The sequence below is a fragment of the Pelobates fuscus genome, chromosome 6, assembly GCF_036172605.1.
Source record: "Pelobates fuscus isolate aPelFus1 chromosome 6, aPelFus1.pri, whole genome shotgun sequence".
Taxonomy (NCBI): domain Eukaryota; kingdom Metazoa; phylum Chordata; class Amphibia; order Anura; family Pelobatidae; genus Pelobates; species Pelobates fuscus.
The window spans coordinates 29,012,249-29,040,056 of record NC_086322.1 but is presented as its reverse complement, the minus strand read 5'-3'; the positions used below and the strand labels follow the sequence as shown (position 1 = coordinate 29,040,056).

General features: G+C 42.9%; 1 protein-coding gene across 1 annotated transcript in view; it reads left to right on the top strand.

Moving 5' to 3' along the window:
- The window catches only part of LOC134615216 (vomeronasal type-2 receptor 26-like), a 122,751-nt gene that overhangs the window by 67,279 nt on the left and 27,664 nt on the right, over window positions 1–27,808 (top strand). The window contains exons 6-8 of the mRNA XM_063459711.1: window positions 8,641–8,738; window positions 10,049–10,331; window positions 11,407–11,813. Coding sequence (XP_063315781.1) covers window positions 8,641–8,738; window positions 10,049–10,331; window positions 11,407–11,813 — 788 coding nt within the window. The remainder of the gene's footprint in view (window positions 1–8,640; window positions 8,739–10,048; window positions 10,332–11,406; window positions 11,814–27,808) is intronic.

Genomic DNA, 27,808 nt, shown 5'->3' with positions numbered 1-27,808 from the left:
AGTTTTTGGACAGTTTCTGCTTGAATTTGTTTGCAAGATGTCAGAATAGCCTCCCAGAGCTGCTGTTTGGATGTAAACTGCCTCCCACCCTCATAGATCTTTTGCTTGAGGATGCTCCAAAGGTTCTCAATACGATTGAGGTCAGGGGAGGATGGAGGCCACACAATGACTTTCTCTCCTTTCATCCCCATAGCAGCCATTGATGCAGAGGTATTCTTTGAAGCATGCGATGGTGCATTGTCATGCATGAAGATGATTTTATTACGGAAAACATAGTTCTTCCTTCTGTACCAGGGAAGAAAGTGGTCAGTCAGAAACTCCACATACTTTGCAGAGGTCATCATTACACCTTCGGGGACCCTAAAGGGGCCGACCAGCTCTCTTCCCATGATTCTGGCCAAAAACATGACTCCACCTCCACCTTGCTGACGTCGCAGCCTTGCTGGAACAAGGTGGCCGTCCACCAACCATCCACTACTTAATCCATATGGACCATCCAGGGTTACATGGCACTCATCAGTGAACAGGACTGTTTAAAAATAAGTCTTCATGTATGTTTCTGCCCAATGCAGCTGTTTCTGCTTTTGAGCATTGGTTAGTGGTGGGCGAATGGAAGGTTTATGCACAGTTGCCAGACTCTGGAGGACTCTACACCTTGATGTCCGTGGGACTCCAGAGGCACCAGCAGCTTCAAATATCTGTTTGCTGCTATGTAATGGTATTTTAGCAGCTGCTCTCTTGATCCGATGCATGGATCTGGCAGATATCTTCCTCAATGTACCTTTATCTGCACAAACCCATCTGTGCTCTGAATCAGCCACAAATCTCTTAATAGTGCGATGATCACGCTTAAGTTTTCGTGAAATATCTAATGTTTTCATACCTCGTCCAAGGCATTGAACTATTTCACTCTTTTCAGCAGCAGAGAGATCCTTTTTCTTCCCCATATTGCATGAAAATCGTGCTCTGCTTAATAATGTGGAACACCCTCCTTTAGTAGTTTTTCCTTAAATTGGGATCACCTGGCAATCTAATTATCACAGGTGTCCGAGATTGTTTTCAGTGATCAAAAGAGCCCTGAGACACAATGCCATCCATGTGTTAAACTGAAAAACAAAATATTTAATCTTTGTGACACTTAAATAGAATTTGCATAATAATTTGGAACAGGGTGTATAATAAATATATATATGATCTGAGTATATATAATTCAATTTTAAACAGTTTTAAACCATTTTTTGTTTTTTTACAGGCAGCAGGGGGAGTACCTGTCATTACAGGAATTCCCTCTGCTGGCACTGCTTTGGACGGCTATGCCATCCATGTGATTGTGAGGTCCTCGCAAGGTCCTCAAAATCACATGGCTCAAGGAGGCTGAAACTGACGGAGAGGGACTCTCTGAGCTCCAAGGTGAGTCCCAACACCGCGATCGCCGTCGTGGGATCGCCGGCAACCGGGTAAGTACATAGGATGGCGGGGACATGCTATGCTGCCCCCTGGCATTTAGAGACGGGTGCCCAAGGACGGCATAGCACACCTGCCATCCTTAAGGGGTTAATTATAATTAAATATTAATTAATAATATTTAATAAAATAAAAAAAAACCTGTTTTACAAAGAAAAAAAACAAACAAACCGCAAAACATTTAAAAAAAACTGTGAACTGCTTTATCCACACTGAGCTGACATAGTGGGAAAACAATTTAATAGAATTGGCAAAGATCGAAAGTAGATGGACTTTTTAGATACATTATTTTTATCCCAATGGTCTTAAGTTAGATTTTGAATTTGTTTATTTTTTTAAATATATATTTTCATTAATATTATTTTTTATTTTATCTCCCTGTATAATTTTGTAATATACATTTTATTTTACTTCCCACCATTGCCTGCTAATATTGTTTTTTAAGTTTATTTTATACATATTTGTTTAATTTATGTTTTGTATATTATGTTTATATATATTTTTGTAATTGATTGTATTGTTTTTTGACTTCTGATTTATTGGTTATAATGTTATTCTGCCTTTTTAGGAGATAATCTATTTTATATATTTTATCTATCACTGACTTATTCTATATTTTTAGAAATTGGCAATAACATGTTTTTTCCTTTTCCAACATGGAAGCATTTCATTGAGATTGGACACAACATTATTTAGGGGATTATCTGTAATGTTGAGGTTCACATATATGTATTGGCTCTTTTAATAGACTTTGAATGAACTCCTCTTGAGCACTGCCGAATGCAGCATCACATAAAGGATTGCAATGACGCAGAATTCCAGGCAGATACTTCATATTATGCCGATATAAGGGATGTCATTCAGGAGCAATGAAAAAGATTGCGACTGGCGAGGCAACACTGGAAATGGAACACGCCGTGTTTATTGTGGTTATTGTGGATATTGTGGATATATATATATATATATCGGGTTCAGATAAAGTCAACCAGCATTTTAAGAAGTATTTAGAGTCGAAACGCGTCTGCTTTTTATCAGTTCACCGCTGTTTCTTTGATTGTATTATTTTTCCTTAGGTTACTGTTTGGTGGTAAGTTGAATGCAATTAAACTTTGTATACATTTATTCCACTGACATTCATTTTTAGATATTTAAAAAATATATTTTTTACTTTGTTTATATAAATTATTTTTTAGAACAACTTTTTTTTTTTAATTCTGCATCCACTTATTGGGAAGAGGGTCATGTAGCAATAAGTGGCAACCTTGAACTTTTTGTACAGTTCCCAGTGCGGCTGTTGAGTGGAACCTTATCTCATTCCTACATTATATATGTTTTACATGTTGTATTTTTTAATTTTATGTTTATGTATCAAACATAGTTCAGATGTAATTAGACATATTTCTGTGGAATACTAAGTATATTCTATCATATTCCCTTTTCACACAATTTCACTATTGTGATTTCCTGGTATATGTGTTTTGGGATATATGATTTTAATTTGAGTGTTGAGGAAGCTCTTCATACCAGTTTATTTCACTTTTTTCTGCAAAAGTATTGTTCTGAAGCACTATACACACATATATGTTTCATAGTGGAAAAAGGCTTTATAAGGGCTATGCTACTCTATGAAATCTCAAGCAGGAATTGAAGTTAAGTAAGGATTGTAGGTATATTGCAGTTTTAGAGTTTTCTATCTTTTCTTTTTGAGAATCGGGTAATTTCTTATTACAATAGTTGTTAAGGAACTTTACAGATTTTATTTCAGCCTATTTTGTGACTGAAAAAATATGTTTTAAGAAGATGTCCAATGGAAAGTTTTTTTACAGGAATTAGATTTATTAGGTCTCTTCACTAATATTAGGATGAAAGTGTAATTAGGTTACTTTTATTTGGGGAATGCTAGTTGCATGTCAACCCCTCCCGCTATACTTTATAGCCCCACTCACCACCTATGTTTTGTGGCTAAGGGAAACATTAGGTCCCTCCTTGATTATTAGTGATATTAGAGCACCAACATGCTGCTTATGGATGTGGGCTGGAGAAGACATATTGACCCCCTGGTTATTATTAGAATTAGACGTGTATTTGGATTCAGACAAATTGAACTTCATCCAAATTTCAGAAACTTCTAAATTATGAATTTTACAGTATACGAAATTACCGCTAACAAAACTTAGCTCCCATAATTTCGTATCCTTATGTGGCATTGCACTATTTAGGATACAAAATTATGGTGCTTTTCAATAGCGTGGTTCGTCCGTGAATTGCCTTTATGACCTATTGTGTGTGTAACTCCATTTTAAATTGTGCCTGCTCTCCAAAGGTGATTCATTCGCCTCCCGAACATGGACCACCCCAATACCTCATTTAGAATGTTAGTTTAGAAACTTCACACCTTCACAACATAATTATCAAACTGCAAGTTGCAAGGGAAACAATTAATGAGCACTTCCCTGGGGGGAGTTTGTGGATTGTTTCCTGACTCATTTGATACCTGAACGAGGACCTCCCCAGTGCCCCATTAGAACGTTCACACCAATTAATCAGAACGTTCTCACTTGCAACCTAGGTGTAAAACCGCAAGGGAAGTAATAATGAGTGCTCCAAAAGGAGACTCTTCCCTTTTCTGGGTTTCACACCAGGACCTCGCGAACAGAGACCAGCAAATCAAGTGTCATGATCCTCCATGATCCTCATCATGCCTGCTGGTATGCCACACTTGGACTTGTGTTCTTGCGTCTGGCTGGGATTGAACATGGATCCTTACCTTTTCACCACAAATGTTTTTTATTTTCTGGTTCTCTTTGTGTTCTGTTATGTCTGAATCTTTACTCCTGGACCTCTGCAAACCTGTTCTTGGTTTCCTGATTTAGTGACTATCATCCACCCATTTATACCCTGCCTTGCTTCAGCCTGATTGTCAGATTGTTTTGTTCCTCTTCGTCTGACTCCTGGTTTGAACCTCTGCCCGCCTCTTGTTTTTGCCTGATTGCCGCCTGTCCTGACCTATGATTAAATTCCTCACTTCTCTTTTGGATTATCCTTGCCTGTACTACATATCCGGAAGCACTGTTCGTGTTTAGCCCCAGTGCACTGACTCACTATCTTGGAGATTTCTACCTTGAGTCTCCTCGGTTTGTGATTAACTGCAAAGGGTGCCTTAACTGTGCACGTCAGACTCCTCCACAAGGTAAGACTCCTGACATCGAGGTATAGTGGAACCAGCGCTTTTTATAAGGTTGTTAAAAGGCAATATCTGATTGATCAATTTTTTCAGCTGCTAAACATTCAAATAATTCCTCTCAATCCACATGTAAAGTAACAACAAATCAAGAATGTAGCGCTTATATAACGAAAAATTATTCACCTTTTGGGTTTTTTTGGAGCAACAATTCACTATCAAATAAACAGTTCATGACCTGGGAAAAATAATCATACATAGTGTAAAATTGTATAGCATATTATAATTTATATTTGTGTAATTAGCACACTCACAAACAAAGAGCTATGAACCCAGCTCTGGTGTGGATAGCTTCTGGGTCCGTACAGGCGACCCACCCCTATTTTTGATGTAAAACTGGAGGTCTGAAAAATAGTAAAAGTACACCCAATTGCGCAGTATTGCTTGAAATATTTCTGAACATATAATACACTTGTCCCAAGTCAGGAGTCAGGATATACTGACTCACTTTAGCAGCGTTGTGCAGATTAGGGACTGCACTCCCTGATGAATATAACGATGCTGGGAACCAGGATCCGTAAAAACAAATTGATTTAATAATACAATATAGTACATAACAAATAAATAAAATAGCTTCAATGAGCTTTAAAACAAAGCTGGGACGCGTTTCGCCAGAGCAAACGTGGCTTCTTCAAACCGGGTATAATCGATAAGTGTCCTAAGGTTCCCTGTACATGTTTAAATAGCTAAAAACGTTGGGCAAACAATTTGTGCACAATAATCGTCACACCTCAGTACCACCCACAGGTACGACGTGTGCGGTCCATGTCTCTTTTTCATATCAGGTATCTCAAGGGAGCCAAAATAGTTAAGTCCATTTTCCTCTTTGCGGCTATATTAGTTGCTCCGTGCGATAAGCCGTGTGTGTGCATATCAATTCCTATTCAGCTGACTTCGGGCTTGTCATTTCTTCTTTATGTCAGATCTTATATTTAGTGTCCACATATGCTCAATTAGCAGGAGGCAATATCCGCATATAGAAAAGAGAAAATAAAACAAAAAAGCAGTATCAATTGTCTTATCGTTGCCGATGTATTTTCTATTTTGTTCTATACCATTGTATCCCGTAAACCATAATTTGTAGTTCTTATATATCGTTAAATGTTGTTTATTCCAGTTTTAAACGGAGAATTCATTTTCATTATTAGTAAAAATGATGTTCCTTATAAGCGGATCCAATTTAAATTTACCTCATTGTATTTCAAGTTACATTTGTAAAGTTAACACATCAGATATTGATCTGCAACCTTGTATCTCTTAATTGGTTAGTGTTATTTATATCTCAGTAAATGTTATTGCATTTTTAAACGAACAATTAATTGAATACAATTATAGGTTACAATCTCAATAAGAAAAGGAAAAAGAACAAAATAAAAACACAGAACATGGTACATACGCCCTTTTGGTGATTTATACAATTCCATATTTTCTCTAAGAAATAGTTAGAAACAATTTAATCTAAAAAATAAATAAATAAATGAACCAGACTACGAATTGGTCCTTGCTTGTTCCCCAATATTTAAGTCAACGTTATAATATGGTTTGTATAATATATAAGATTAGATCTAAAAGATATCACTATTAAGGAGGATGAGTTCTGACGGAACGAATAGACTATTAGTGACTATGCTCTTATAAATTCATATTTATTTATAAGTTCATATTTCTTTAAATATGCATAGTTATGCTACATGTCAACTTCTGTTTTGATCCCCTAAATCATTTATTCGTTTCATTACATAATTTACTAGTGTTCTAAAACCTACGTTAGAATACCTATAGTTAATACATCTTAAGGAAACTGCAAACTGTGATACCGGTGTAAATATAAATAAACCTAACCATTATCATTAAATGCCCTTATTAAATTTTATATGGATTTATTAAAAAACAAGTCTTAATTCCTAAACATATACTACTGAGTAAAAGTGAAAAAAGAAAACTCCTAAACCTATTCTAATAGGTGAAAAAAATAAAAAAAGGAAAATTCTCCCAAAAGATAAAAAAGAAGAATAAAAAATGTGTGGGGGGGGGGGAGGGGTTAGAAAAAGAGAATCACATCATAAAAATGGCACAGCTCAAAGTCAGCATTAAGGCCATGTGGGATCAGTGTGTTGAGTTTCCTGACATCGAGGGACTGGGGCGAGGATCCCTGAGATTGGTGTGGGCACTTTTGTGGCACTGGTGAGTGTGGTGGGCTCTCATGAACCTGAGGGACAAAGGGGCCAGCTCTTTTCTGTGCCTGAGAGACAAAGGAATGGTCCCTTCTTCCAAGGCTCTTGGGGAAAAGACCCCTGGTGGTTGGTGTGAGAAACCCTGTGACTTTAGTGGCGGGCTTTGGGGACAAAGGGAAAAGAGTCCCTACCCGCTCTAGGGACCCAGGGAGGGGGAGGATCCTGGAAGAGGACCTTGTATGTTTTGTGTGATCCACCCCTTGCAGGGGTTTATGCATAAAAGCCGTGTGTAGCCCATAAAATTGTGTACCTCCAGGACGGTGTGTTGTCCATTTACTGGGGGGGCGGGGTGGATGGATCTCATGATATTTTAAAGGGTTCCTGACTGGCTGAAGGAAAGGAATTAGCAGAGGAAAACAGTTTGGGTTACCTGTGGTCTGCTACAGCTAGCTCCCATAATTTTTTTAGTAATTAACTCCCTTCAGGATACCAAATTAGGGGAGTGATGTAATCACCAGCATTCTATATGTAAAAAATATACACTGAAGAAATATAAACATTCAGTAGACTTCATTTTTGTTAAATAAATCATGAAATGGTGTAATATGTCATGTGCTGGTTTTCATGTGCGGTTGTATTTAACTAATTTGTTCGTTCTGATATGTAAAACCTTAGAATTCAAAGAGGGTGTACAATCAGGGTATTTTAGTGATCACTTATACACATTGTTTATATTTTTATGATACATGTTATAGATTCTAATACTTGTATAGAACATTTAAATGTTTTGCGCACCAATTTATCAATTATTTATCAAAGAGGGTGTACCAGACATCCCAACATGCCAAAATGCATTTCATGGAGGTGGCTTCACAACAAAATTGGCGCCGACATGCGTGTGACGTCATACAAACGACGCACACAACGCACACGATGCACACGTATGTTTTGAAATTAAAGGCTATGTACAACCAATCATAGCCTGAGGAGGGTTATTTAAATTCAAAATAGCATTTGGTTAGTGTCCTGTCGTGGTTTTCACTAGTTGGTTAACAGAGAGTTCTTACCTATTCTAGCTCTTTTTGGTATTTGACTTTGACTTGTATATTGACTTTCTCGTATTTCTGGTATCCTTGACTTTTGGCTTGTTTCCTCGTTGTGTCTCTTTCTGTGTCCCTGACCTCGGCTAGTATTTTGACCATTCTTTGTTTACGTTAAGTCCAGCCATTCTAAGGCCGGTATACATTATCCTTGTTCTTTGTGTCTTACACTGTTCTGCTTGTTGGGTCATATAGTAATCGTGACATTACAACACTAACCCTGCAGAATTATGTCAACACATGTTGGTTTGCGAAAGGAGGCTGGAGGACAATGATCACTGCATCGATCAATTTGCCCAGACTTTCCAAACGCTCCTAGCCCGTACGGCTCATCTTCAGCCTGAAGATTCACCGTCAGGTCCACCCACTTCTATGGTGACTATACCTATTGTATATAAGGTGCCTTCTATCTCCCTATAACCACCTCCTCATTTTGGAGGTGATGCACAAGAATGTAGGGGATTTCTTAATCAAATTGAATATCATTTTGAGGCCTTGCCCGGGTATTTCCCCTCTGATAGAGCTTAAATTGGTTACTTGATGAATCAATTAACGGGTAAAGCCTTAACTTGGGCGAATCCATTATGGGCGAGTAACAAATCTATTGCCTAGGATTACAAGGAATTCCTTACTGAATTTTAATTAACAATTGAACCATTAGGGAAAGAAAAGAACGCTGCCAAAGCCCTAAAGCGTATTAAGCAAGGTAACCACTTTGTGGCAGATTACGCTATTGAATTCCGTACTCTGGCTTCTGAGGTAGACTGGACTAATAGTGGGTTAATCACTGCATTTTAGGAAGGGTTATCTGATGCTATTCTTGATGAAACTGCAGCTAAAGAATTACCTGAAAAGTTAAATGATTACATCACTTATATAATGCATATTGGCAAGGGAGACAACTAGAAACAGAAACAGGCGTTTCTGTTTCTAGTTTTGCCTACCCCTTCTTTGCCTTTTGAACCTGAACCTATGCAATTAGGGGTTATGAAATTATCTGAGGCAGAGAAACAATATAGGAGAAATGAGGGCCTCTGCTTATACTGTGGTAAGAAGGGACACCTAAGGAATACTTGTCTGATACGTCCGGAAAACTTGCACACCTAAAAACCGTCCGGGGACCGGCCTTAGGTGTGATGTACATGTCCCCTGGTATGCCTCAAAGTAGATTTCTCCTTTGTCTTACTGCTCAGTATAATAAAACAAGTTTTACTTCTTACGCCTTGATTGATTCAGGCGCTGCAGAAAACTTTATTGATGTACAGTTCGCTAGCAAAAACCTCTTACTTCTCAAGGAGAAATCAACATCTTTGTCCGTTGTGGCCATAGATGGTAGACCACTTTCTCAACCTCTTATTACTCATGAAACATTTCCTATCTGTGTTATGATAGGGGCTTAGCACAAACAATGCATCACCTTCCAGATAATTTCTTCCCCTTCTTGTCCTATTATATTTGGTTTCCCATGGCTTACGAAGCACAATCCTCATCTTGACTGGGTCAAAGGGGAAATACTGGGATGGGGTAAGGAATGTAGAGAAAAATATATGGTACCCGTAACTAGGAGATTGGATGCCATTAATCTGCATACTGCTACTCTTCTTTCTACTGAGATTCCTGTACATTATATGGAGGTTAAAGAAGTTTTTAATAACGTTCATACTGATACTTTACCTCCTCACCGATCTTATGATTGCTCTATAAATTTGTTACCCGGTACTTTACCCCCTAAAGGAGGGGTATATACTTTATCACCTCAGGAAAGTAAAATCATGGAGGACTACATAAAAGAGTCCTTACAGAAAGGCCACATACGTAGATCTTCTTCTCCTGCAGGATCAGGTTTCATTTTTATATCAAAAAAAGAATGAGTAAGAATTAAGGAGGGATATGAGTGGAAAACAGCATTTAACACGAAAAATCATTACGAGTATCTTGTTATGCCCTTTGGCTTATGCAATGCTCCAGCTGTATTTCAGGACCTCATTAATGATGCTCTTAGAGAATATATCTATACATTCATCTTAGTTTATCTCAATGATATACTAATTTATTCTTCCGATCTCCAGACTTATCATGGGCATGTGAAACAAGTGTTGCAAACATTACTCAGAAATGGGTTGTATTGCAAACTTGAGAAATGCCGGTTTGATCAGACAGAGGTGCAGTTCTTAGGCTATATAATTTCAACCTCTGGTTTTCAGATGGATCCACGTAAACTAGAAGCTGTTCTGTTTTGGCCATTACCTAATTGGTTTAAAGTGATCCAAAGGTTTATTGGGTTTGCTAACTACTGCTGGAGATTCATAAAGGGATTCTCTACAGTAATAGCTCCAATTACCAACCTGACATGTAAGGATGTTCATTGTCATATATGGTCCAAAGAAGCTAAATAAGCTTTTGAGCATCTAAAATCATTATTCATTTCCGCTCCTATACTAGTACACCCGGACACTAGCAAACCCTTTATACTAGAGGTCGATACCTCTGAAACAGGGGTAGGGGCTGTACTTTCTCAGAGGGAGAATCAGGATACTCCTTTACATCCTTGTGGGTTTTTCTCTAAAAAATTGTTGCCAGCAGAGCGTAACTATGATATAGGTAACAGAGAATTGTTAGCCATTATCCTAGCTTTGAAAGAGTAGAGACATCTTTTGGAGGATTCTAAAGATCCACTTCTGATTATTATGGATCACAAAAACTTGGCGTACATTGGAGATGCTAAAAGGCTGTCTTCTGGACAAGCTAGATGGTCGCTATTCCTGTCACATTTTAAATTAATTATTACGTACCGACCAGGTCCAAGAAACGTTAATGTCCTATTGAGGCAATCTGATATAGGGGCGGAACAAGGGCAGGAAATCTCTCCCATCAATGTATTATTACTTCTACAGTCTTTTCTCTATCTTCTCCTCTTCTCTGTGCTATAATGGCAGCTCAGGCACAGGCACCTAGTGAAAAACCTCATGATAGAATATTTATACCTTTTATATACCTTTATATACCTTTTACTGAAAGAAAATAGTATTTTACGACAATGTGACAGCTGGTCATCCTGGTATAAATAAAACTACGTCCGTTGTCACCAGATCATTTTGGTGGCCATCTCTTAGAAAAGACACTAGAGAATATGTGGAAGCATGTACTATTTGTGCGATTTCCAAGGTGACTCATAAACAGCAATGTGGGTTATTGCAACCGCTTCCTACACCCAATATTCCATGGTCCCATTTAGCGATGGACTTTATTGTCAAACTCCCGATTTCAAAAGGCTTTAACACATTCTAATGGTTGTTGATTGTTTTTCTAAAATGGCACATTTCGTTCCTCCCAAGAACTAGTTCATATATTCATATGCAAAATGCAAAGTAGTTCATATATTCATATGCAAAATGCAAAGTATTCCGCAGATTATTGTTTCTGACAGGGGCTCTAAGTTTGTGTCACGGTTTTGGAGAACTGGTATCATTTTCATCTTCCTTTTGTCCTCAAACCAATGGTGTAGCCGAAAGGGATAACCAATCTTTGGAACAGTATTTACGGTGCTTTACAAATAGCACACAGGAGAACTGGTCAGATCTACTGCCATGGGCCGAATTTGCTAGGAATAATGCTACCCATGATTCCGCTGGTCTAAGTCCATTCTTTGTCAACAATGGTTGTCATCCCACTATCCTCCCTGCTGTATTCTGTGGTAATGCTATTCCTGCATTGGATGATCATCTCGCTTATATAAGGGATACTTGGACTAAGGTCCATACAGCGTTGGAGACAGTACCTGCTCATTTCAAATTTCAGGATGATAAGCGGCATGGTGCCAACCCTGTTTACCAAGTAGGTGACAGGGTATGGCTGTCCACACTTCATATCAAGCTTAAGGTTCCTACCATGAAGTTTGCTCCCAAGTTTATTGGACCATTTTGTGTTATTCAGAAGATTAATCCTGTTTCTTATTATCTTGCTCTTCCTGACACACTATGTATACCTAATACCTTTCATGTATCTTTGCTTAAACCTCTTATCTGTAATAGATACACCACTCCCTCTATCCCTCCTCCTCCTTTGGTTGTTGCTGGACACAAGGAATACGAGGTTTGCTCTATCGATGAATCCAGGATTTCTTGGGGTTCTTTACAGTATTTGGTTGACTGACTGGACTGGGTTATGGACCTGCTGACCATTCCTGGGTTCCTGCTCCTGAGGTGCATGCTGGCCGCCTTATCCATTCTTTACACGCCCGGTTTCCTTTCAAGCCTGGTCCTACCCGCCCAATGGGCGGTCTTCAAGTGGGGGGTAATGTCACATCCTCCAGTCGATGCAGTCACGCTGTTAAAAATAATAAAAACATAGTCAGCTTGCCATTCAGCACCCTAGTGGAGCGATCCCCGACTGGTGCAGCGTTCTAATGAACGCTGGCTGATGCAGTCCCAAGCTACGTAGCCCCACCTCCGTCCTTAACAAAGATGGCACCGACATGCATGTGACGTCATGCAAATGATGAGCATGCACATTTTGGGGTCAAAGGCTATGTACAACCATTCATAGCCTTAGGAGGGTTATTTAAACTCAAAATAGCATTTGTTCTGTGCCCTGTCATGGTTTCCACTAGTTGCTTAACAGAGAGTGCATTCCTATTCTAGTTCTTTTTGGTATTTGACTTTGGCTTGTATTTTCACTTTTCAGTATTTCTGGTATCCTTGACTTTTGGCTTGTTTTCTCGTTTTGTCTCTTTCTGTGTCCCTGACCACGGCTAGTATTTTGACCATTCTTTGTTTACGTAAAGTCCTGCATTCTAAGGCCCGGTTTTCCTTATCCTTGTTCTTTGTGTTTTACATAGTTCTGCGTGTTGGATCATATAGTAATCGTGACAGTTGGACGCACAGAAACAAATGATGTTGATGGCCCTGCTCAAGCGAGCTTTTATTCTAATGGGAGTAGGGTAAAGTGACACAAGAGGCAATGGTAGGATGTATTGCATGTAGGGGAAGAGTAGGTTGCTACAGTAGTTTAAAATAAAGTCTTAGCTTTTCTTAATGACTTAATTGCAGGAGAGGAAGCAAGGTGGTTACCACAGTGTGAGGTTGGAAAGCTATTAGCCGTTTAATTGATATGCTTTCCTAAAGAAGTGAACTGCCAATTATTTTTGTAGGAATGGAGATAGGGTGAGAAGGAACGGAGAAGGAAATGAGCTCCATAGGAACCATGCAGCTTTAAGTGCGTTTGTGATGCGACTATGAACAGAGGATAAACACTGGTCTTCAGCAGAGCATAGGGGACTGGACAAGGCCAACTTGTTTATTAATAGTCAGATAGGAGCAGTATTACATAGAGATTTGTGAGCAAGTACCAGAATTTTAAATAGAGCTCTAAAGATTATGGGAAGCCAGTGTAAGTACTGACAGAGGGGGCAGCTGTGGGATGTGATGAGGGTGGTCAGAAGATAAGCCTTGTTGCCGTATTCATTATAGACTGTAACGGGGCATGCTGGGAATGTGTAAGACCACTGAGTAGTGCAGTAGTCAAGGTGAGAGGATAGCAACATGGACCAGTGCCTTAACCATCTGCGATCTGGCATCAGGGGCGGATGCAAGCTATATTTTTTTAGATGGAAATGTCTGGATTTTGCGATTGAATGGACATGAGGTGTGAAGGGGAGGTTGGAGTCAAAAAGAACACATAGGCATTGAGTCTTAAGAGGTAGAGCTGATGGTGACGCTTGAGGGAGGAAAGATGAGAAGTTCTATTTTGAACAGGTTTCTGCTTCCCAGTACTGCAGAGTTACAAACGAAACCAGCAATTGATAAATTAATCAAAGTCCATGGAAAATTAAGCACTTTAAAAAGTTATTCACCAACCTAACACTTAGGGGCTCGTCTGGGATTATCAAGGAGACAGTGATATTTGCTGGTTAGTAAACATAATTTTATCTCAAGACACGGAGGCTCATATTGTGCATCTCTTTCTTTACTTAATATACAGCAGCAAAGAACAACAAATAAGAAAAACAGATGCTAATATGAGACCTTCCAAACTCCACTCCCTCTTAAACAACCATCACTATAATCCAGGATCAGACCCCTCAACTTCCTCTTTCTTTGCTGCTCCCTTGAATGCTAGTCAAGTGCAGATTGCCTCCCTTGTGTTTTATCTATGTATATAATTTATATGCATTGTTTCTCTCACCCTCCATGTTTTGTGCCCTTCTGAGCCTTTAATTTCTTTCCCTGTAACTTTTAAAGCTACAGTTTTTCCCCTTAAGGATTTATTTAGCCTTTTTCTCACTAGATTATAACCACTTCTGGTTGTGTGGTTTATGGCCTGTGTGCCTTTTGTGTTCGCCCACATGCTGTGCTGTATCCAGGCCTGCTTGTCCCTGCTGTGTGCTCCAATGAGCTGTGCTGCACCCATGCCTGTTGGTCCCTGCTGTGTGCTCCAGTGAGCTGTGCTACATACAGACCTGCATGTTCCTGCTGTGTGCTCCAGTGAGCTGTGCTGCACTCAGGCCTGTTGTTGCCAGCTGTGTGCTCCAATGAGCTGTGCTGCACCCATGCCTGTTGGTCGCTGCTGTGTTCTCTATGAGCTGTGCTACATACAGGCCTGCTTGTCCCTGCCCTGCTGTGTGCTCCAGTAAACTGTACTGCACCCATGCCTGTTGGTCCCTGCTGGGTGCTCCCACATGCTGTGCTGCACAACAGGTCCTTACTGTGTTCTCCCATGTACTTTGCAACATCCTGGTCTGTGTTTGCTCTCTATACCCCTACACTGGTGTTATTTCTTTCTGCCTACTGTGTATAATCTGCTGAAGCCTTTTCTGGCTTCAGCATGTCCCAGTTTGGCAGTCAGTTCCCCCTGTTACCAGTAGGGATGATGAGGAATGCCACAGTCCTAAACTGAAGGTCTCTGACCAGGGCCGGATTAACATAGGGGCTGATGGAGCTGCAGCTTTTTTAACTTTTTTTTATTTTTTTTTACACACTACTCTTAGGTTAGGTTTGCCATCTGACTGGTATTTTACCAGCACAGACTGTATTTGAGGCTGCCAGGCCGTGCCGGTATTGCAGTAATACCGACAATACAAATACAGATATTTTTCTCAGTATAAACGGAGATTACTCTGCAATACCAGCACCAGCCACTGTGTGGGCAGAGAGGCAGGGACAGAAAGTTACAGCATATCCCTCCTTGCCTCTCTCTACTCACTAATCCACGGGCGAGCAGCTACACAGCACAGAGAGTTCAGACAGCTGCTCCCAGCCTGCAGAGACAGACTACAGCTCAGGGAAGTGAGAGATGAGGGGAAATGCAGCAGGGAAACATGGGGACACTGACACTAAGGAACACATGGGGACACTGGGAAACATGAGGACACTGGGAGACATGGGGATGCTGAGACACATGGGGACGCTGTGAGACATAGTAGCATTGGGATACACATTGGGACACGGAGACACTAGGGACACAGTGTCTCCATGTCTTCTAGTGTCCCTAGTGTCCCTAGTGTCCCCATGTCTCTCAGTTTCCCTAGTGTCTTAGTGTCCCCATGTCTCTCAGTTTCCCTAGTGTCTTAGTGTCCCCATGTCTCTCAGTTTCCCTAGTGTCTTAGTGTCCCCATGTCTCCCATGTCTGTGTCCTCATGTGTGACAGATCCCTCTGTCTTGGACTTACATGGAACTAACTCATTAGTTTGTTTAGTTCGTGCTTTTCCCCATTTGTGTGGACTCTATATGCTTCCCTGAAACTACCGAACAAACTCCCAAATGGCTGGCCACCCAGTAGAGAAGTGTGCTGCTGGTTAACCTCTTGGCCCCATTAGAACGTTGAGGTTCACCGCAGACACCCCTTAATTGGTGACTGCAGCGGGGTGGCCGCCATTCGTATCCTGAACACGAGGTCGTGGCCATTTTAAAATCCACGAACGCTCAGCGGTGTTTGACGACAAACTCATGGAAATCAAAACGGACACTATTTGTCACGAACACCGCTGAAGCCGCCGACCTCCCTTCTCCTTCGGTAAAGACTCACGAACGTCCCTGTGTTCGGTACTTTGCTCATGAATAAGCCATACCCCAGATAGACATCCCGTGGAGCCCATTCGTATGAAGAACAGACTTTGTGAACACTTTGACGGTGATTTGACTGTGTGCATAGGATCTGAGCGCTATTCGGTACTTTGGTGTGCTCAGATCCCAGCTATCTGGGGACCCGTTGAATGCCTGTGCTATGTCCCATTACTGTGAAGTTATGTATTTTTAACCACTTTTCCAATTGTCAATTAAAATGGCATTTAGTCTTTGTCCAGGGAGATAATTTAATTACTTCACAATTATCTCCCGGGCAGAGCAGAGGGTCTTGGGTAACTAAAGGGAAGGGCTATGCGTGTAACACTCTAATTGGTCATTGTAATGTCCTTGTCACAGTCTCCCATTTGGTCCCCACAGGGAGTGTCCACCATAGAAACATAGAAACATAGAATGTGACGGCAGATAAGAACCATTCGGCCCATCTAGTCTGCCCAGTTTTCTAAATACTTTTATTAGTCCCTGGCCTTATCTTATAGTTAGGATAGCCTTATGCCTATCCCACGCATGCTTAAACTCCTTTACTGTGTTAACCTCTACCACTTCAGCTGGAAGGCTATTCCATGCATCCACTACCCTCTCAGTAAAGTAATACTTCCTGATATTATTTTTAAACCTTTGTCCCTCTAATTTAAGACTATGTCCTCTTGTTGTGGTAGTTTTTCTTCTTTTAAATATAGTCTCCTCCTTTACTGTGTTGATTCCCTTTATGTATTTAAATGTTTCTATCATATCCCCCCTGTCTCGTCTTTCCTCCAAGCTACACATGTTAAGATCCTTTAACCTTTCCTGGTAAGTTTTATCCTGCAATCCATGAACCAGTTTAGTAGCCCTTCTTTGAACTCTCTCTAAGGTATCAATATCCTTCTGAAGATAGGGTCTCCAGTACTGTGTACAGTACTCCAAGTGAGGTCTCACCAGTGTTCTGTACAATGGCATGAGCACTTCCCTCTTTCTACTGCTAATACCTCTCCCTATACAACCAAGCATTCTGCTAGCATTTCCTGCTGCTCTATTACATTGTCTGCCTACCTTTAAGTCATCAGAAATAATCACCCTGCATAAATACCGGGCAGGTAGCCCACATTAAACCAGATTCCTGCTGACCCTCAATACGGCGCTTTGTCTCATCATTGGGGGGATTATTCGGATGGATTGCGCTTGTTCTGCTGTTTGGAAGACTGGCTGGTTCATGTGATTGCTGTTTGGCAGTATGGAGCGCTCAGTAGCTACCTCTGCGTTTGGGAAGGGAACGTCTTACATGACAGTAACCCCTTTCCTACCAGGGGAGCCGTAACACCATGTCTCCCAGTGTCCACATGTCTCTCAGCCAGTGTCCCTAATGTCTTAGTGTCCCTATATCTCCCAGTCAGTGTTCCTAGTGTCTCAGTATCCCCATGTCTCCCAGTGTCCCCATGTCTATGTCCACAAGTGCCCCTATGAGTATCTGTGTCCCCATGCCTCCCAGCCAGTGTCCCTAGTGTATCAGTGTCCCCATGTCTCCCAGTGTCTGTGTTCCCATGTCTGTGTCCCTAGTGTTTTAGTGTCCCCACATGTCTCAGTGTCCACATGTCTCCCAGTGTCTCCATGTCTTCAGTGTTCCCATGTCTGTATCCACAAGTGCCTCCATGTCTCCCAGTGTCCCCAAGTAGCTCAGTGTCCCCGGGTCTCTGTGTCGCGGATCCCCTAGTATCTAGTGACAAGGACACAGCTGCAAGTGTCTCTTTAAAGGCAAGAGCTATATATACCATTGCAGGTGGAGGAATAAGCAGAAGGCATAACCCCTTCCTGATAGCAGGGTTGCAGTGTATGATGCAGAGGGGACGATACATGCCGTGAAGGAGAGCTGCTGCCTGGTCAGGTGGAAAAGCTTCAGAGACTGGGACTGGAGCGTTTCAGGGTCCCTGCAAGCGGCTAGGAAGTGGGTGATATAGATCCAAATAATGATCTTTGATATATTCAGAGGAAGCCCAAATTGTTGTTACAAGTGCACTTGGAGAAGTGAGAATTAGACACCAGACACCTGTTGGTATTCAAAATAAGTCTCTGCCGTTTTATTCGTCAGCTGGGTTTTATACATTGAAAAGTGCTTACGTGCAAATACTGATAGGACAGTAGTAGGAAGGGAGTAAAAGGAGTACAGATAAGACATAGGGATGAACGTCATGTACATATAACAAATAAGTTCCGAGAAAGAGAAAGAACACAAAGATTGGAGAAGAGACATCTCAGGTGGGGGCTATCTGCTCCCGGAACTAGACATATGTGGTCTTACGTGTCGTTTTAAGCATCAAGCATTTCCTGAGTCCAAGGTAGTCAATTTTAATATAGGATATCATTATATGACACCTATAAGCTTGAGCCTTGGAATCAAGATAAATTCTATCACACGGGTGGAGGTACTCTGTCAGAGTACAGCATCACAGCGTTAATGTCAATGCAAATGAGCCTTACCACGTCAGGCAGAATGGACGCGTAAATGGAAAAGTGCCAGAGCATTACCTGATAGTTACTCTGAATTTTGCTTTTAGGAGGAGGCTTTATAGAATCTACCTCGGAGTCTGATGACAGCTCTCTTGCTGCCGAGTATGTGGGAAATTTCCCAAATCCAAGCCCCGTCTCCTCACAGGCTCTAACAGGCTATTCTTCCAAAGACGAGAGGGAAAAAATCGGCAACAGACAGTTATAGGAGTTTTTGCATTTTTTGCAAAGATCCATCAAGGTAATACATCCGGTTGTGTGGAGATGTTTGAGCAAAGCAGGTGAGAAAATATAACATATTTACCTTAATAGATCATTAATTGGTACCATTAACATTTTTACATATGTTATGTTGGTGAAGAATTCTTTAAAAGCACTTAATTTGCCATGGACTTCTCTTAATTTATCAATCGCTGGTTTCGTCTGTACCTCTGCAGTACTGGGAAGCCCAATTGAACGACACACATGTTGATGGTTCAATAGGACTACATTTTTATTGAAATGAAATGAGAATTAGCATGCCCCTTAATGGATCATCCAATAGGGTACTAACACATAGTTCTTAAAGGGGCTTAAAGAAAAGGGGTGGAGAAACACACACAGGATATAGGGTAGGGTAAATAAAATACAAACAAATGGTCACTGCCATACAAAGAAAGGATACCAATGTATAGGAATGTACAGCCAACGCCCTGTCTAAGATGAACAGGACTTAGCTTGTTAGTCTAGAGGCTTATTCACTAACATGTTGAAAATCAAGAAGCATAAAAAGAATATTCTATCAATTCCCTCCTTTGTTTATAACATGAACAGAATAAGGACAGAAAAATACCGTGACCATGGAAGCCCTGCCAACCAGGCAGGCAGTCACACAGTCACACACACACAGGCATGCAGACACACAGGCAGGCAGTAACACACATGCAGGCAGTCACACACAGGCAGGCAGACAGACAGTCACAAACAGGCAGGCGGGCAGACAGTCAGTCACACAGGCAGGCAGTCAGTCACACACACACACAGGCAGTCACACACACACAGGCAGTCACACACACACAGGCATGCAGACACACAGGCAGACAGTCACACACACACACACACACAGACTTGCCTCTTGTAGCGTTACTCACCTTTCCCAGGGGCCGGCCGCGGTCCTCTCTTCAAGCCGCGCGCAGTCCTGCGGCTGCACGAGCCGCGCGCAGCTCATCCGACGCTTCAGACAGGAAGGCGGCAGTGACCACGAGATGCGGTCACATGTCCCGCCTGAATCTAAGAGCCCGCCGCGAGTCTCGGGCGCGCTCTTAAAGAGACAGTGGGAGCCTAAATTGCCAAAAGGCTCCCATTGGCCCCTGTCATCCCACACACCCCATACACTTACCTTTTGGGGGTGTGGAAGTGACAGGAGCCAATCACATTAGTTTTGAACCTATTTATACTTACCCTTTTCCCTTAGTTCTTTGCCCTATCGTGGTTTCTGCTACAGTTCCCTTTAGCGCTTGTTGTGTTCAGTTGTGTTCCTCCGTACTTGACCTTGGCTTTGTATTCTGACTTCGTTTTCGCTTTATCCTTGTCTGTTCTGTTTGCCGGCTTGCTGTTTCCTGTGAACCAGACCCCGGCTTGTCCTCGTTTACGCTGTCTCTTTGTGCCCTTGACCTCGGATTGTTCCTGACTCTGTACTTCTCCTATATACGTCGAGTCCGGACATTCTAAGGTCCGGTAGACGTATCTCTCCTCTGTTCTGCCTTCTGTTTAGCTGGATCCTGCGTGTAGGGGTATATTCTCGTTACACCTCTTTCCATTATGGCTGGAAGGGGGAGTGGATGCAGTTGGTTGTTGTCCTTCCTTCTTCCCTCTTTCTGTGCAGGGGCTTCGTATGTATTAGCCCCACCTTCGCTTTGCGATACGCCCCGCCTCTGCCGCTTGTTAAGCCCCATCCCCGTGAATTTTTTTTTAATACACCTGGGTGGAGTACCTGTTTTAGCTCCCCTGTCAGCCGGCCATGTGCAAACTGTGTCGGTCACAGGGCACCCCCTGGTCCATGGCGCCCTGTGCAGCCGCACAGCTCGCACACCCCTAAGGCCGGCCCTGCCACTAAGCACTTTTAATAACTTTGGGTGTATTCCATTAGGCCCCATCGACTTATTTGTTTTTTTGTTTTTTTTTTAATTCTTTATTTTTTGCTTTGCAAGACAGCTGATACATAGTATACATAAAAAACAGAAATACGGCACGTAAATATGCGTCAATGTAATGGTACTCCGTGACAACGGCATCCGTGCAGACGCAGTTTTCAAGTGTGTCACAATCCAAAGTCCGTGCTCGTACAATGTGATGTTGCCAGTAAATTCCAGTCATGCTGAAACGTTTTTGAGTATCGCAGTACATCCCACAAAGTGTTTTTTTTTTTTTAAACGATTTAATAAAACAAAGAACTATCTTGTTTTAATTCGTATTTCCGAACTACTAAGGGTGTCATGAACAATCGCATTCGCTTCTCTAGCGGTACTGCAGACTCCTCATAACCCCGGCAATTGCGAGTAATCCCTTACAATGGCTACGAAAGATAGTTCAAGATATAGGAAATTCAGGAGAAAGAAAGAGGGGAAGATTCCTCGAAGGTTCGAGGAAGGAGAGAAAAGTAGAGAGAGAATGAGGAAGGAGGAAGAAGGAAAGGGAGGTGAATGGGAGTGGGGCAGAGTACGGGAGGGAGATCGGTCCGAGGGGTGCCTCTATACCGGTAGCGATACCAGGGGGAAGGGAGAAACCCCTCCCCACCAACCACCTGTCCTAGGCGCCCCTGTTAGCAATCCCACTGTGACATGGGGGACACGTGGGGCGGTGGAGGACCAATCCCCTCAATGTCTTTAGTGTGGTGAGGTTTAGGTCGGGTATGGTCGAGTCAGGTCGCGTCTCAGGCGCTGGCTATGCTATTAACCCACGGATCCCAAATCTTTTCAAATTTCCTGATAGTCCCCCTAACTTGAGCCGTCAATTTATCCATCAAAAAAGTATCCTTTATTTTATGTTTTGTGAATGCCATGGTAGGGGCGTCACTCTGTAGCCACTTTTGCGCTAAGGCACGTCTTGCGGCAAGGGTTATTTTGTGGAGGAGGGTTTGTTCTGTTCGTGACCAATTCTCCATGGATCTCGATAGTAGGAACATCCACGGATCTAGCTCTACTTCCCTGTCGAATATTTCTCCTAACAATGTCGCTATCCTCTTCCAGTACGTCTGCGCTATCGGGCATTCCCACCACATATGAATATACGTACCCTTCTGCCCGCAACCCCTCCAGCACAAGTCCGTCGGATTTTTACCCATGCGGAAAAGTGTCACCTGGGTGGTATACCATCGAAAAAGGGTCTTATACGATTGTTCCTGCAGGGTCACGCACACTGAAGAAGTCGCGGCCGCCTCCCATATTTCCTGCCACTCGACTCCCTCCAACACTTCATTCAAGTCTGCTTCCCACTGATCGGTGTATTTAATAGTCCCCCAGTCCGAGGTGTGCGTACTCAGGTGAGCGTATAAACAGGAGATGAGGCAACTCGGAAACTGTTCCCTGGAGCACATCCTCTCAAAGAACGTAAAAGGCGTCTGTGCCGCCTGTTTGATCCTGGCAGCTCGGGCGTAGTCCCGAAGTTGAATATAACGAAAGTAGTCGAAAGGCCTCAGTGGGGTCCTGCTATTCAATTCCTGGAAGGAGACCACGGAATGGTTGTCATATAATTGATGCAGTCTCTGCAGTCCCGCGGTTTCCAAACCTCTAAAGTCTCGAGCTTGCATACCTGGGGGGAAATTTCTATTTCTCAAATACGGAGTCATCGGGGACAGAGTGGAAGTCAGATCATATTTAAGAGCAACCGTGTCCCAGACCTTTAAGGAGGTCTGAACCGCTTGGCATGGGACCCTGTCTAGAGATCTAAATTCTCTAGGAGTCCATAGGAGGAATTGGGGGAGATCCGGGCCCAACAAAGAGGACTCTAAGTCCACGCATCGCCTCTCGTCAGGAGGTGTATGCCACAATGCTATCTGAGCTAGTTGGGCCGCCACGTAGTAATAGTAAAGATTCGGCAGCCCCAGACCCCCCCTCTCCTTCGCCCTGTAGAGTATATTCCGTGATGTCCTATGTTTCCTATTTTGCCAGATAAACCTACCAATGACCTGTTTTGGAGCATCCCCAAGCTGGATTTGGTCAAGTGGATCGGGAGGGCTTGAAAGAGGAAGAGTATCCGGGGCAGAATATACATTTTTACCGAATGAATCCTCCCGATACACGAAATCGGTTTATCTACCCACTCCTCCAAGTCACGCATTAATTGTCTGGTTAGAGGCACATAGTTCTGTTGGTGTAACAGGGAAGGATCAGCTGTTAGCCATATGCCTAAGTATTTAATAAGATCCTTCACCACTCGAACGTTAAATGCCCTCCCGATATGCATAGCCTCTGCGTCGCTCATCCCGATGGGGAGCGCGCACGATTTGTGGAGGTTAACCTTGTAACCGGCCACCATGCCATATTCTGCCAATATCCCCATCAGGGCTGCCATAGACTCCAGCGGATCTGTCAATGACAGTAATAAGTCATCTTTTGCATGAGAGGTTCCAACGACAGAACGAATAGCAACGGTGATAGGGGGCAGCCCTGCCTCGTGCCATTGCTCAGTGGGAAAGGGATAGACTTCGCTCCCGTTATCCTAACCTGTGCCCTGAGTATAGGGCTTGGATCGTCGTAATAAAAAGATCCGGCATCCCGAAGTGGCGTAGTGTTTCAAATAGAAACGGCCATTTGACTCTATCAAACACCTTTTCAGCGTCTAGCGATAGCATCAACGTCGGGATTTGCAGTCTAGATTGTCTCTCTATAAGATCGATGTTTCATCTCGTATTCTCGAACAACTGCCTACCCGGTACGAAGCCCACCTGGTCCGGATGGACCAGACTAGTGAGAATCGGGTTTAGTCTGATCGCTAACACCTTCGCCAAAATCTTGGAGTCATGATTAATTAAAGATATCGGGCAGAAATTCTCCGGGAGGGAGTCATCCTTTCCAGGTTTGGGCAGTAAGACTATATTCGCGAGTGACATGTCTCGATCCATGATCCCCCCGTCCTGGAGATCGTTGAACCACGATTCGAGGAAATAGATGCGGCTCTTCAGGGTCGATATTGCCGCATCTATTTCCTCCGCGGATATCCGGCTACTAAGGGTGACCACATCAACTTCGCTCAGTGTCGGGAGATGGATCCCAGAGAGGAAACCTTGTATCCCTTCCAATTGTCTTTGAGGTTCCGTGTCGTCACCTCTCGAATGGTTATATAGGTCAGAGTAAAACTCAGAAAATACTTTGGCGATATCAGCGGTGTGGCGAAACCAACTTCGCCACTGTGAACTGGAGAAGCCTGGTTGCTAGCCTCCTGCCCTGCGACTACGGCCCCTGGACATATTGCTCTATAAACACTATATTTGGGCATGTAATAATTTATATTGCTGCTACTGGCCCTTTAAAATCAGCGATGGACATATTGGGACTTTTGGGACTAATGTCCCTTTAAGACTTTGTAACATATCACAGTAATACTGTCTTAAATATTATGTAGGTATTTATGTGTTCAGTTAAACTGGGGATATGTAGAAATGTGTGTTTTATGTGTTAAATGTATCAGTATGTAATTTTATGTCTTTTACTGTCTTTTTGTAACCATGTGGTTAATGGAGTCTGACTCTAGTCCTAGATAATTGGATTACTTCTCCAATTATCTCCAGGGCAGAAGGGGGGAAGCCGGGATGCATTGTGGGGGGTGTTTTACTTCTGTTTGAGCCAGATTGTGCCATGCTGCAAGCCAGGGCCCAAAAGATACTTTTACTAACTTTTGAACCTCTGGTCTGATTCATGCAATTTTTGAGTATGTTGTTCCCCCGAATGGATTGATTGTGAATATGTATTTTTATGCGAATAGGATGTATGGTTTTGAAGTTACAGATATTGTGTAAAAGTTATGTTTTAAACTGTATAATAAGTGGATTATCTCTCAGGCTAAGGGGAGGGGATGTGTGGGTTGTACCATATCTCGGATTGGTTATTTTATGCCTCCCCCTGGGTGTGGCCTGTATGTGGATTATTGTAATAAAAGCCAGACTGGGTGTCCCAGTCCAGAGTTCCTGTTTAACCCTCAAAATGAAGTGTCGTCTCTTTCTTGGGGGGAATTGGATTGTAAGCTGACTGCCAAGAGTGTAAGCGGATTGTATGCTTTTCTTGTTCAGCTGTTCCAGTTCGGAGTGGTATTTCGTATCCAGATCAGGAGTTTGATGTTCTGCAGTAGCTGTGCCTGTCTCTAGAAAAGGGGATTATCGCCTAAACTGGGTTTTATCCTCTTGTAAGTGAAACGGTCCGTTACAAGCGGGATTTGTCCGGTACACTCCCGTAGCATCCTTAATCTTCGTAATATACTTGTTCCGTGGACGCGGCCTGAGGGATCTCGCCAACAAGGTGTCCATTTTGTTGGCATTCTCATTAAAGGACCGCCTAGACCACAAGACAGCTCTCGTGGTGTCGTCTAAAAGTATGTCACGTATACCATGTCTCAAATCTTGTACTATCTCCAAGTTGGCACGCGAAGGGTCCGACTTGTGTCTCTGTTCCGCCAATCTCAGAGCACCCATCTGCGATGTCAATAATTGAGATTTTCGGCCTTTCTTTAAGGTTGCTTCCCTAATGAGTATACCCCTAATGACAGACTTATGCGCAGCCCAAATTACGGCTTTAGATACCCCCGATGCGGCTTCCCTAAGGAAGTAGTCGTTTAATTCCCTTCGGACAATCTCAACTATCTCCGGGTCCCATAACCGGGAACTATTCAGTCGCCACGTCCATGGTGTCGCCGCGCTCAGTTTATCCAAGGTAACAGAGACATCCGCATGATCCGACCATGTTATGGACCCCACCGTGGAGTCCGAAACTCTAGAAACAGTCAGGGGGTTAACTAAAAACAAGTCTGTTACAGAAGCCTTAGTTTTATTGTGTACCTTTAAGTACTATTTTTACCTTTCAGACCTATTTGCAGCCGTTCGTATGGTTCAGCACGAATCCTTTGTGTAAACGTATAGGTGGCCGCCATTTCGGGACTTTGCATGTGTTCGCGGCCATCTTACGTGCGAACAGCGGTGTTTGCCAGCAATCTTCCGGAACTGAAAACGGAGACGCAATCAGGCGAACACCGCTAAGACCTCCAGGATACCGTAACTTTGTGCTGGACCTACCGAACGGCCCACCGTTCGGTAGGATGATTAACCTTCGCATGGGGAGTACAGCAACCCCCTGGATCACCATGGATGGCAACGGGTTCGTTGAGTTTTTCCGTACGAACGGAGACCGACTGCAAGGCCAAAACGTGTGGAACTATTTGCGGCTAGAAAGTCTGTGCGGTCGGTCAAAAGTTTGGAAACCCATAACTCCCGAACCGTTCATCCGAACGGGCTGGTTTTCGGATATGTTGCTCCCCTGAATGGGATCTATCCAGTGGTGCAAGACTTAAAGGGGTACCCCCTGGTTTTGGGGTACATCCAGAACTCGGCTGAAAATGTGTACCATATAATTGGTTTTACTGTTTATCTGAGGGGATGTGTGGGTTGCACCAAATGTGTGATTGGTGATTTTATGCCTCCCCCTGGGAGTGTCCTGTTTGCATGTAACCTCAATAAAAAGCAGGCTGGGCATCCCAGTCCTCAGTTCTTGTTTGACCCTCAAATCGCAGCCTTGACTCGTTTTGTGGGCAAAAGGGTATTCTAGCTGTGCTATAGCTAGTGGGATTATTCTACATTTACAGGACTCGTATGGAATACTTTGGAAAGCAGCTTCTCCTTTCTTCAGCAATAGGAATCCAGACTACTAAGCGGTCCAGCTCTCAGCAAGACTAAGGGTAACCGTAACAAAGTCGATCCTGGAATACGTATCGTGGGGCTGCGAATAAAAAGTGTAGTCGTTCGTATCCGGGTGTTGGGCTTTCCAGATGTCTATAAGGCCCGACTGTTGTATAAACGTATGTAGCAGCTTGTCCTGTCCGCCTCTCCTGTGGGACCGTGGAAGTCCCCTGCAAGGCCCTCTATCAACCGCCGGGGAAGGAGCTGCATTAAAATCACCGCCCACTATCACCATACCATTCGGGAGTGTGTTAACAGCGTTGGCAAGGTCTGCCCAAAATTCTTTGGAAGGATCATTGGGAGCGTAAACATTGAGGATGTGAATCGCGTGGGAAAACAGGGAGCCTGTCAGTTGTACGCTACGCCCTGCTGAGTCTGTACTCACCCCATGAATGCTAATCGGGCATCTACGATGTATTAGAATGGCTATGCCATTCCTCTTGTTAAGGGCTCTTGATTCATAAGTGGTGTTATAGGTGTGGTCCTTAAGGGCAAACTTAGCTGATCTGGGGAGATGCGTCTCCTGTATAAAAGCTATATCCGGATCTAGGCGTTTAAGTTCCCTAAACAAGAGCCGTCTTTTCTTGGGAGCGTTCAGGCCCTTCACATTGAGAAAAAACAGTTTAAGGGGCATGTGTCCGTCTGTGGTGAGCCGCTATACATAGACTTTTCCTCGTCCCCGTTCCTCGCCTATAGAGTCGGACCGCCTCCTCCCGCCCCCCCCAGAAGATAAGGGGGAAAGAAAGGCCAAGGGGAGAGAGAGTAGAATAAAGGAAGAATAGAAGAGAATTAGAGAAAGGAAATTAGAACTTTGTACAGAAATCGCCTGGTCTTACCTGTAGCCAGGCCTGATTGGGGTAAATGTCCTGTCGCCCCCAGCACCTGAAGAGAAAGCCCTGGGGCAGAAGGGACATGGACCAGCCAATTCGGGCACTTTCCAGTGCCAACTATAAACGAAAAATATAAACTCCACAACCTGGGTAACAAGAGCCCATGCATAAGGTGGTAGCCGCAGCAGAACAAAATGCGATTATTCATAAAGTAGAAAAATATATAAGAAAAAGGTACATGGCCTACAACCTTGTGCGACACTTTCGAGCATGTAGGGGAAGTTTCATTATGCATTAGTCATTTACATTATTTACCAAACACATATAAAATGCCACGACAGCATACATTCCCATATCAACAAAACGTTATGGCATGGCGTTCTCTAAAGCTGCTGCACATTTATAATATTGGTTTAATATTAAAACTCAAGCTAGACTGACAATGCAAGAAACAAACAGAAATCATAGCCGAAATAGGGAAAAACACGATGTCCATTCCTGAAGGGGCTGGACTAAATA